Source organism: Micropterus salmoides, unplaced genomic scaffold, assembly GCF_014851395.1.
Source record: "Micropterus salmoides isolate LMB-PRFRI ecotype aquatic unplaced genomic scaffold, ASM1485139v1 Ms_hic_scaffold_6, whole genome shotgun sequence".
Lineage (NCBI taxonomy): Eukaryota > Metazoa > Chordata > Actinopteri > Centrarchiformes > Centrarchidae > Micropterus > Micropterus salmoides.
The window spans coordinates 35,980,912-35,993,271 of NW_024044348.1; the positions used below are offsets into that span (position 1 = coordinate 35,980,912).

The 12,360-nt window shown below is 38.5% G+C and overlaps 1 protein-coding gene across 1 annotated transcript in view; it reads left to right on the forward strand.

Moving 5' to 3' along the window:
• Positions 1-12,360, forward strand: part of si:ch211-186j3.6 (neural-cadherin) — a 298,231-nt gene that overhangs the window by 150,589 nt on the left and 135,282 nt on the right. Inside the window, exons 14-16 of the mRNA XM_038700849.1 lie at positions 563-690; positions 928-1,114; positions 8,840-8,983. Of these exons, the coding sequence (XP_038556777.1) occupies positions 563-690; positions 928-1,114; positions 8,840-8,983 (459 nt within the window). The remainder of the gene's footprint in view (positions 1-562; positions 691-927; positions 1,115-8,839; positions 8,984-12,360) is intronic.

The window sequence follows — 12,360 nt, forward strand, 5'->3', positions numbered from 1 at the left end:
AATTTAACGGAATTGATGAGGGGTCAGGGACAGGCTAACAAGAATTAGCAGGCTGAATAAAGGCCTTACATGTGATTTTATTTCAACAAAGTAGTTTAAGAACATTTAAAGATGTTTCTTCAAGTCCGTTGAGGTAGAGACATTCATGGGCAAAAGGTGTTATATTCCAACAGGCAAGAGTAACTGACTGAACAACAACCTTAAATTATGTACATGAGCTGGCAAATGTGGGTAAACTTTGACGCCAAAGCAAAAAAGAGTAGGGTGGACGAGAAGTAATACATGCCCCTTCATTATCCAAGATTGTGCTGAAGTGATTCTTTATATGGATATATATATAAAATATATGAAATAAAAGTTACTACTTAGCATATTATTTACTTACTAAGAAAAGTTATGTATGTATTTTTTTCTTTTAATTGATAATTGTACCACTTGGTGGTACTAAGCAGGTATGGGGAACGACTAGACTTGCCTTGTAAAGAGCCCATTAATCATCTATGATGTTTGTATTAAATCCACCAGACATACAATGAAAAAATAACAATTTTTCTTTCTCTAGATGTAAACGACAACGTCCCATTTTTCACTTCCTCCATCTATGAGGCCTCTGTCACCGAAGGGGCAGAATCAGGGACTTTGGTTTTCCAGGTTTCAGCCAATGACCTCGATTTGGGTCGCAATGGCAAGGTAAAAACACACCCACACGTGACCACACAAACTGTTATAAGTAGTGATGTTGCTCTTTCAGCGTGGTTAGTGGAAAGGGATGTTTAGAACTCAGTTCCATTTAAAAAATGAAATCTGTTATTTATCCAAAATGTGTTCTTTCTTGCTGTGTAAAAATGTAATTAGCTAAGTAATTAACTGTGTTTCACCACCTGATCCTCTGTATAATTATGTCTGCCCCGACTCCCCACCGTTCAGATCTCCTACTCCCTGCTGGAGGATCGCAGTGGGGACCACCAGTATTTTCGTATTGACGCAGAGGTGGGATTCATCTACACACAGACTGTGTTTGACCGTGAGACCAAAAGCTCTTACCTGTTGGAGGTTCAGTCTGTAGATGGATGGGAGTCAGCGCGGCCCGGCAAGCATGGACAGCCAAACTCCGGTAAGTAAAACTGACACTGCACAGAACAGCCTGAGTCGGAACTGTATTTTTGCAGTTTGTCTAGTATTGTTACGTCAGCCACTGATGTTAGGTGATAAGGCCTGGTGTGTGGTTGGAATTCCAGTTTACCCAAAACATGTTGGATGGGACTGAGGAAAAACCTCTTAAAAATCTCTTTATGGACCTGGTTTTGTGCATGATGTCATTGCCATGTTGGTACAGGATAGGGTACAATGTTGGAAGCACACCATTATCTAAAATAGCAGTTTATGCTGTAGCACTAAGATTTCCCTTAATTGAAATTAAGGGGCTTAGTCCAAATCATTAAAAAACTGCCTCAGACCACAATTCGTCCAACATCAAACAGTTGGCACTCTGCATTCAGGCAGGTAATGTTCTCCTAAATCCAGTATACCAATATCAGACTACCAAATAGTGACACATGATTTATCACTCCAGACTAGACATTACCAGTACTCCAGAGTTCAGTCACTCTGTGCTTTACACATGTCCAACCAAGGCTTAGCATCTTGCATGGTGATCACTTGTGTGCCACTACTCAGTCTTGGAAATTCCTGCATCGCTTAGTTCTCCGCCACTGTGCTGAAATCTGTTTTACTGAAACGGGGCTGTTTTAGATTCAAAAATAAATAATTATATGTCCATGGAAAATATATTTTTTGAAACTGTAGCATAGCAAGAATATGGCTGAATATGTATGTATACGGCCATGAGGAACCCTGTAGTTTGTATTGTATTGTAAGTAAACCTTCTTTATTAATAAAAACCTTTGTTTAGACTGTGTCTCAGTGAAGTTTCAGTTCAATAATGCACATGTCCGTGCTACTGCAATGAATAGGCTCCTTTTGTTTTCATATCATCTTCGCGATATCCACTAATGTGGCAACATTTTGACAACAGTAGGCCTATTATGCCACATATGCTGTTCAGAGACCAATGGTGGAACGAGCTGTGATAAGTTTGAAACAAAGGCGTGTGTCTTTTATGGCTCTGAAAGTTGTGCTTGGACTTGGATACAATTATTAGACTACAGCTTCTTTTCTTAATGCATTTTTTTCACCATTTGGACCTTGGAAGTAAACATGAGGATTCACATTTTGAAACAGTTTTTCTGTAATATTCTCCACAGTATTCATACGATTCCATTTGGCTTACAGCCTACAGCTCTGTAGGCTATGTTTTTAGCATTTTATACCACTGCTGAGAGATTAGAAATATACAAAATGGCTCACTCGTTAGCTACTTCCATCATCAGCTCCAGAAAAAATGATGTGTATAATAAACATGGCCCCAGCAACTTCTCAGGAGCCCACAGGGTCCATTGCAACGGAGTGGCTTAGATCAGCTTAAGGATTGCATTTACAATGTCAAACAAATCAGGAAATAGACAATGCACTTCACCTTTTTGTTTGTTTTGCACAATTTGTTATTGTTATTGTCATTTGTCTAAATAAACAGGTTGATTGTTAATTCATTTTATTTATTTATTTATATTCCTTTGGTGAACCTAAACCCCATCCTCCCTTTCCCTCCATTCTTTCTCCTATCCCCCAAACACATGTCAGGCACAGATATGTCTCTCGCTTTAATCCCTGTTCATGTGACGATGCTTCCCACAAACCATTCTTGTGCTAATGCCTCTTCTGGAGGCAGCTTGAAACTCTGCTCTGTGACCTTGTGTGGCCTTCCGCTTCAGCGCTGAACTGTCATTGCTCCTAAGCTTGGCAAACCTCGCAGGGAAGAAATTCGATGAACAGACTTATTGAAAACATGACAGTTCCACATTAAAAGTCAATGAGCTCTTCAGCACAATGTATTCTACTGCAAATGTTTGTAAATTCAGATTTCATGGCTGTATGCTTGATTTTATGCACCTGTTAGCATTTGCTGAAGCAGCTGAACCACTAATTGGAAGGACTGTTCACATACTTTGTGGGTCATAAAATGTATATAAAGTGTATATAAAGTAATATATCGGTTCAGTTAAGAAATTTTATTTCAAAGTTGTAGTGAGTGCCTTGAATGCAGTTGCTACCAATACAACTGCACATTAGGAGAAATACTTGTCAAAATGTATGTTAACAAGGATTTAGTCGTGTGGACACCACCCGGCTGAAAAGTTGTAATTTTATTTTTTCTGCGATGTATTCTGCCTTGTTGTTTGTTTCAAACAAGTGTTAATTATAATGGTTATTGAATCATTAGTGTCCATGCAAAAATGCAAACAGATTGATGTCATTGCAGAAATGATTTAGATTATATTGATATTAGAGTTGTAATCCAATTTATATAGTGATGGTGGTTGCTGTTAGACTGACTGAAAAATAAGGCAAGCACAAAAGGGGAGAGAGCTGCAGACAGCTGTTCTGTAGACTTGATTTAAAGCTCCAAATCTTCATTGAAGGCAGCAATAATCTATGTTTTCCTCTTTCTGTCTCTTTCCCACATCTGCTCATCTCTCCCTACTGAAGGACCAAAGGCCATCTTTCTCTTTCAGTCTCTCTCTCTTGTGCCCTCTCTTCCTCCATCTACCCATTTCTCTCTAATTTGCTGCCAGATGAAATGCATACATGCTCCAACGGTAGAATAGAGAGACACTAAGAAATGAACAGATGCTGAGACAGATGGGTGGATGGAGAGAGTTTTTGAAGAAACAGCAAGACAGAACAGGGTATATTTTGAATAAATATGATCATAGATTATTAACACATCCTCTCTCTAGGTTTGTCTCACTATGACATTTGTGGCAACATAAACAGAAGTTAAATATTAAGCAGAGGAGAGATTGAGAGACCGCAGTTAAGCTGTGGGAGTTATTTTACTTCTTTTCCCTCTGTGCTGTGAATATTGAATGACTTGGCATGAAGAAGGATGGGTGACACGTAAATTAACAGATACTCTACAAGGATGCACACCTCAAAACACACAAGTGCATTTGCAGTTATTGTCAATCTCTGATATATCCACAGGGAAATCATTTCAGTGTGGTGTCTGTTACACCTGTAATGAAACATGAATTCACAATTATTTTATAGAGAGATAGACTTCACATGGAATCTACAGGGGCACCACCAGGGTATGAATATAAAATGCCCCATGCCACGCAGCTGTTTGTTCAGAGTTCAGTTAGCTTTTTTAATTCAGTTCAAGCACTTCTAGCAACACAGTTTGCCTTTATTGGTGTAGTGACTATGTCCTGTACTAGCCGCTACTGGGTGCTAATAACTGTTTGCTCCTCTTTTTCAATTAATAACACCTGTTTGCTTCAATACAGGAACTTAAATTACCTGAGGCCAGCAATATCATGCCCCCTGTGGCTTGGAGGAAAACAACAAATATGGCTCCTACAGCATGATAGCCACATGCTTTTTTCTTCACTTAGTAGAGAAGAAGCATTTCACCATGTTGAATTTGGCTTAAGTGAAATCTATCTATGTTTGGATATAATTTTCCAAAATGAATTCTATGCTGCAGTACTCAACAAGAGACTGCATCCAGACAATTTTCTCGTACAACTTTTATTACTATGAGAAAGTATCGATTGAGTGCTCACCTGCGTTTGATATCTCTTTGCTTATGTGAGGATACTTAATCTTTGATTGATGAAAATGTATTAGTCTGATAACTGTGATGGCAAATCTGAATGAATCCTGTCATCACCCCAAAATGCCTTGATGAGGCGATTCAGAGTCCTATTAATAGCTCTGGGAATCCCATGGGCTACTTTAAAATACTTACTTGAAGGATTTACTTAAATATTTTTTGGTGAAATATCTAAAAGAAATATCATATTCTAAAAAAGTTTCTTTCTCCCGTGAGGTGAAAAATCAATATCTTCTACCCCCATTTTAATTATATATAATGTTATTGTGTTTCCCATATGTTGCACTTCCTTCTTTACCATGAGATTAGGGTTAGAATCGATTGTAAGTAAACATATTTATATTACCATCTCAATTTCATAGGCAATATCACCATTATAATCAAGATCCCATGTATAATTAATGTCTGAATGTCTTCTCCCACTCCTTGACTACAACAACTTTAGATGAAGACACTATAATAAACATGTATTGTACAATTTATAAAGATACACTCAGGCAGTCTCCATGTTTGGCCATACTATTTACATGTTGTCAGTTTACTGAGAGTTTTACTTCAAAAATACTTTTTATTTCCACACACAGCCATGTTACAAATAATATAAATATCACAATAAGCATGGGTTGCTCAGTCAGGTGCCCAGGTTGGTAAGCCGTGCACACAACACAGTCACTCACACACAAACACACACACACACACACGAGGAGGGGAAACAAGGGAGACAGAAAAACAAAGGAATATTGTATTAACGTCTACTGCTATTTATTATTTCTTCTCCATTCAATGCAAATGAACACAAGCCAGTTTAAATAAATCCAACATGGCTGCCAGACAGTGGTTAGTGGTTTTACATGACCAGACACTTTTTATTAAAAGCAAAGGTAAGACACAATTTGTAGTTGTAAATGTACCGGTACCAGTATTCATTTGAGGGGTTGTTTGTGTGGATAGGGTGAAATCATAGGATGAAATGAGAGATATCTGCACTGGGTAGCAACAGCTATGCGTACGTTTTCTTCTAAGCTAGGGCGTAAAGTGAGTAGAGGTTTGGTAACTAGGCCTGTTTGTAACTAAATCAGCTACTAAAATTGGTTGCACCACGTTTTCTTGGGTCAGAACTCATTTGCAGTAAAGTTATATCTCTATGGAAGAAATCCATTATAATACCAGTTCCTAAGAAACAGAACTCAGTGGAGAATGGTGATTTTAGACCAGTAGCCCACACATCTCATGTTATGAAGCGTTATGAACGACTTGTTTTAATGGGTTTAAAGGATCAAGTTAAACCATTATTCGACCTGTTTCAATTCGCATATAGGGAGAGGCGAGGTACTGAAGATGCCATTAATTGCATCTCTCATTTGGTTATTAGTCATTTAGAAGACATTCAAGCATATGCCCGTTTACTTTTTATTGATTTTAGTTCAGCGTTAAATACCCTGAACCCCTGACGTTGACCACAAAGTTAAGGTAAATCCATACTGTATGAAGTGGCTCTATTCTTTTCTGAACAACTGCACACAACAGGTGAGAGTCAACAACTCATAGTCTGAGGTTAAAATCACTCACACGGGAGCTCCGCAGGGATGTGTTTGCTCACCAATTTTATTTACATTATATACCAATGATTGCGTAGCAAGTCAAGACAGTACTTTTTTAATAAAATTTTCTGGTGACACAGCGATTTTAAGCTTATTAAATAGGAAAGACAATGTCTCACATCATTTTTCTGAGGTGGACAGATTTGTAGGTTGGTGTGATAATAACTCGCTAATACTTAATGGAATTAAGACGGTTGAGATGATCTTCGATCCTAGCAGCGTAGGGGATCATAGTCCAGTAAGGATACATGGTAATTTCATTGTACAGGTTCCTTCATATAAGTACTTGGGAGTCTACATAGATAATTCACTATGCTGGTCTCTTCATGTCAACAATCTTTGTTCCAGGTTACAGCAGAGATTGTACTTTCTTCGCAGGTTAAAAGCATTCAGAGTGAATCAGAGAATCATGTACTTGTTCTAACAATCTATTTTCGAGAGCTTGATTAGATGTGGCATCACTGCATGGTATGGTAACTTGTCTGTCCAATTAAAATCGAGGTTAGGACGTTTGGTACACACCACCTTTAAAATTATAGGGGGTGAGGAGTGATTATCACCACAAGAGATGTTTGATGCTTCTATCTTAAACCATGCTAAGAAAATTGTTGGAGACGATATTCATATCCTGAATGCCCACTTTAAATTATTACCATCAGGAAAGAGGTATAGGGTTTTGATGTGCAGGTCTAACAGACTGAAAAATTCTTTTGTTTCTACTGCAATCATAGCGTTAAATAGAGATAAAATACTGTGAATTGCCATTGTGTCTTACATATATTTACCTCTCTTTTCTATCATTGTATGCACTGATTGTCATTGTGTCTCCACTTGTTTCTATTTTGTTTTTAATGTATGTTGTTTTTGTATGTACTGACTTTGCACGTTGTCCAAGACAATTTCCCAGTGATGGGACTGAATAAAGTATAAAGTAAAGTAAAGTAAAGTAAATAAGGTAAGAGGCCAATCAACGATACAATTTTAATTTGTCTTTTATTTGACACTTTTATCCAAAGCAACTAACAATTACTATATATGTCAGAGGTCACAGGCCTCTGACATATGTAGTATCTCGAGTGAGACTTCATTCCCAGCTCCAACCTTAAACTTCCGAGGTAAATAAAACGCACCATAACTGTCTCGCTCAGGGACATATTGGTGAATGTCGCAGTCGGAATTGAACCTGGGTCCTCCACACCAGAGACATGTGTCTTATCCACTACTCCATCTCCACCCAAATGTATATTGGCTATTACATCTATCATGGAGGATGTATGACTGTTATGTTGTAACTTATCTATGTGGTGCAGCACTTTTATTTTAGTAATGCACAATTCATAACTAATAATGACAATGTAATAATTTATAATTGCTACATGGTAAGCATGGGTCATATATGGTGTTTGTTGCGAGAGGCACTTGCTGCCCCCGCTGCTGGATGCACTTAACATATTGGCTATATGTCATCTGGGAAAATAATTAAAAGAAAAAGAAAAGACGATTTAAAGGAAGTGCAAGAGAGAGGGACATGTTAATGTTTGCTTCTTTTTAACTTTGCGCATCTGCACATACAGACGTACAAACATGTGAAGCATCTAGAGATGTTGCAGACTAGAGACAGGAGAATGTTGTTCAGTGGTCTCAAAAATAACCCTAATAAACACTGTTTTCACAGACAGTAAACAAGCTCTCCTGCATGGGGTGAGGTTGGGATGGGATTTTTACACATGCATGTCTCTAGAAGTGTGAAATCATGAATGAGCAGGCAGCATTAACAGACGGGGGAGGATGAGAGGATTGCTGCTACATCTTCTTATCCATTTTGTTTTTTCCCTCCATCCCTCCCCACCTTGCTCTCAGACAGATCCTGAACGTGTACAAAGCCCTGGCATCTGCGACTTGTTTTGTTATAGCTCCAAGTGCTGCATTAGTTTCCTATCTGTGCCATGAACTCTATACCATCTCTTTCACCCTGAGTAAAATAATTTATCTCATCTCGAAGCATGTATTTCAAATGATGCTGGTTTTGATACAGTATCAAAGGAAGCATAGTATGTTGGGTTGCTCAACTACCGAGCCTCACACTGATACCCCAAGGGTGCTTTGTACTCCATTTCAGCCTGCGGGTGGATGCTGAAGTCAAAACAGAAACAGCTGGATTTAATGGTAAAATAGACAGAAATAGTGGAGACAGATGACAGATGTAATAGAAAAGTGGTAGACAATGGTGGATGGGAGAGGAAAAAAAAGATGTTATTTTTGTTTGTGTCTCTGCGCATGAAGAAGTAGCTACTTTTCGATCTGCATATGTGTGTGTGCACGCTGGTGAAAAGTGACAAAATTGTTGCTACCCTAAGAGAGATAGACAGATGTTCATGTTCACGCTGACAGAATAAGAACAACCTCATGTTTATAATCGCCTCTCTCCTCCTCCTCTCTCTCTCTCTCTCTCTCTCTCTCTCTCGCTGTATCTGTCACTTTCTTATCTTTTTATTTTCAGACACGGCATATGTTCGCGTTTTTATCAGCGACGTGAACGATAACAAGCCAGCGTTTGCACAGGCGTCCTATGAAGTTGATGTGGATGAGGATGCTGACGTAGGCTTCGCCATACTCACTGTCAGTGCCAACGATGGGGACGAAGGTGGGTAGCATGGATAAAGGAAAGTTCCAGTGCGAATGTGTGTTTCTTGGAATGGTTCGATGTAGATACGAAATGAAAAGTGTAGGAGTGATGGTGTGGCCGGTACTGTATATCCATAATTGAGCGCATTTACTCAAGCACATTGCTGAAGTGTTTCTCTTTTCGCTCGCTCAAGAAAGACATTCTCTTTTCCCTTCACTGCTTTTGTCTGACCCCTTTTACTTTTAAGGGGGTACCAGCTTGAACCAGCCACTGCAGAAGAAACCATTTAATATAACCTTTCAATGTAAGGCAAAGAAGGATGCTCTCAAGCGTTGTAATGTGTACTTTCACACTTTGGGCTTTAGAACTATTTTTTTTCACTTTAGTCAAAAATTTCTTACTGTTAAGATGTTGTTCTGCTGTACATGTTGAGGAGAAGGCCACTGCAGCTAGTAGAAACCCTGGAATCTTCTGAGGTATTTTTCCATTTAGAATTGTTAAACATCCGATATTAGTTCAATTAGGAGGTAGAAGTGAATGAAGATAAAGATAGTGATTATTATAATAGCAGATGATATTGTGCTTAGTCTTGACAGAAAGGCTTTGGTGTTTGACTCCACAGGGACATTTTTTGTAGTCAAGGGGGGTGGCAGAGAGATAAATCCTCCCATGGAGTCCAGACACTGGTGGTGGTGGTGGCTGGTGACTCTGTGGAAGTTGATAGGCTGATGAAAGGATAAAGCTGATGAATCTGTGAAGACTATAATAGGTATGTCGCTGTGCTATTGGATAGATGTGACCTGCTATTGGAACAGCTGATATCACAACTGACAGCCCCGGATAATGACAGCAGGAAATTGAATGGCAGGATGGTATAAGAAATGAACTACAGACCTAAGCATGCAAAATAATAGTCCTGACTTAACTTTCACTAGAGCTCCATATACATAGGCATAACTTGGTTGACCTTTCAATACACTTGCCTTTTTAATAAAGCACTAATTAAGAGGTCTCATTAGGGTCTGAGAACTTGCCAGAAGATCCTGAAATACAAAGAGGCAGGTCTGTGATGGAACATGCAGAGGCACTCAGCTGTCATGGCCAGAGGCAAATGTCAGCTTGCGACAGAAAAGACAAGACCATTATTACTCTGGGGAATAAAAAGAGTCTCTCACAGAGTATGTTTGAGCACTGTGGCTTATACTATCAAAAGGCATCTAGAAACTGGGTAGGCCTTTGACTGGAAAAAAAGGTATGGTAGTTACAGATCAACAACAAAATCAACCGAGAATTCCTCATTGGAAGTGACCACGGCTTGCGTAACAGAGGGGTGATTGAAGTAGACATCAAGATAGTTTAGTTTACAGCTGAAGAAAATTGTTTCCACTTCAACAGAGCAGAGACGACTTAGAGAAGTAGGGCTGATGGCTCTTTATTTAGAATTCAAAAGAGAGTACACTTGTACAAAACTTAAGTTAAGAAATATAAGAACTGGAATACTGCAGACTGGAAAACTGTATTGTAACTTCAATCAACATATTTTCTCTTTTTAGACATTTACTGCTGTATTTATTGATGTCTGGGCACTAGGTGGGTAACAACCGGAACAAGCTAAGAGTTACACAGCCACCACCATGTAGTGTTGACTATAAATGCAGTTGTTGTCTGTTGCCATTTGGTGCTGGACGGGTTGTGTAGAGTTTAATCAGAGGCTCTGAGCTGGAAATGGCTGAATATGGGGTTTCCTGAATGGTGAGACTGAAAATGCAGTAGCCCTAAAGGAACCCTAAGGAGAACACTAAGAAAAGTTTCTATTTATATTTAGTATTTAGAAAAGCCATTATACCATGAACAATACCTCCTCTCACATGAAGCCATGTTTTTTATAATTCAGTTAATTCAGTTTGAAGCTGATTAGATAAAGTTTTAGTTTTCTTGTCTGATTTTTGGATGGATGTTCAGAAATTCCAATTATCTGTCTAAGAACATAGAAAGAAGACACATATTAATACCTAGTATTAGTAAACTAGTAGTATTTTCAATTTTAACTCACTGTATTATTACTATATTATATGGAGTACGGCTTCAGTTGGTGCAATAATTGTCTCTGTCATTTGTCATTGTTACACAACTTATTTGAAATGGTGGGGCTGTCATTCACACCTTACAAACAGGAAGTCTATAGAGCATAGTAAATCATCCAGAATGTGACTATGTAGGTACAATTTGTGACTATTTTTAGAGATGACTAAAATTAGACTTGCAAATATGCTCCTGTTATATGTGTGACTTTATTTTCTTGGGAGGGAGCAAAATAGCAGCCTTGTGTTTGTTTGTGCGTATGAAGAAGAGAGAGCCTAACATCAGAGAAGCTCTCAATAGCTTACAGCATCTATAAGTGGACTACCTGCTTACTACCCAATTGAAATTCACCCAGGAAATGCCTGGGAATGCTGCTCACATATTTACTGCTACTGCTAGTGGTTTTGCTTTGCAGAAAGTCTAAATTAATTTTGCCTGGAAGCAAGTTGTTGACAATCCTGTTTGAAAACCAGAGCCAATCAATATTCGGACTCATAAAGGCCTCATTACCTCTCATTTTCCATTCAGAATTTGTCAAAATGACCCCCAGAGAAATAATCTTTAAATTTCAGCTCACGTAACTAAGTAGTGATACTCGGTGCTGATATCAGCTCATGAAAGTTTTTACAAATGCTTCTCTAAACAGACCTTGGTGTCACTACTACACACATACACAGCTAGTGATGAAGTTCTTTGTAAAGTGGAGCAATTTGTCTTGGAAATACAGAAAAAGGAAAATGCACAAAGTAACAGAGAAAGAAGGTGAGAAAAGCACAAGCAGAATGTAAAGATGTACAAAGTTTGGATATTTTCAGATGCCAAACCTGAAGCCTCAGCCCACAGCCTGTTTTTATTGGCTCGACTGAAACCAAAGACTAGCGAGACCTAATTTAGAATCAAAATATATAATCATTATTAAATTGTCTTCGTAGATTACCATTGCTCTTTAGAAATGAGCTATCATGCTGCATATCAAAGGTACTTAAAGGAAATTCTCACCTCCTGTAATCTTGAAAGGTGGCTTCACTCAGAGGTTTCAATGAATTCAAATGGCAAGTTTTGTCCAAAAAACATGGCTGCTCCTGCCACGTTCCACTCAACATCTCAGTAAGTTCCAATCAGTCCTCACTATGGTAAGAACTTTAGCCTGAGCTTTGGAGCTGAGGGGGTGAAATTTTCTGCAGTGTTTCAGAGCTACTTTTCCACCCAAGTGAAAAAGAAATATACTTAAGTAGCACTTTTTTTGGATGCACTTTAATTGTACTATACTAAGTATATAATGAATGTGTTATTTCGGAACAACTTAAAGTATG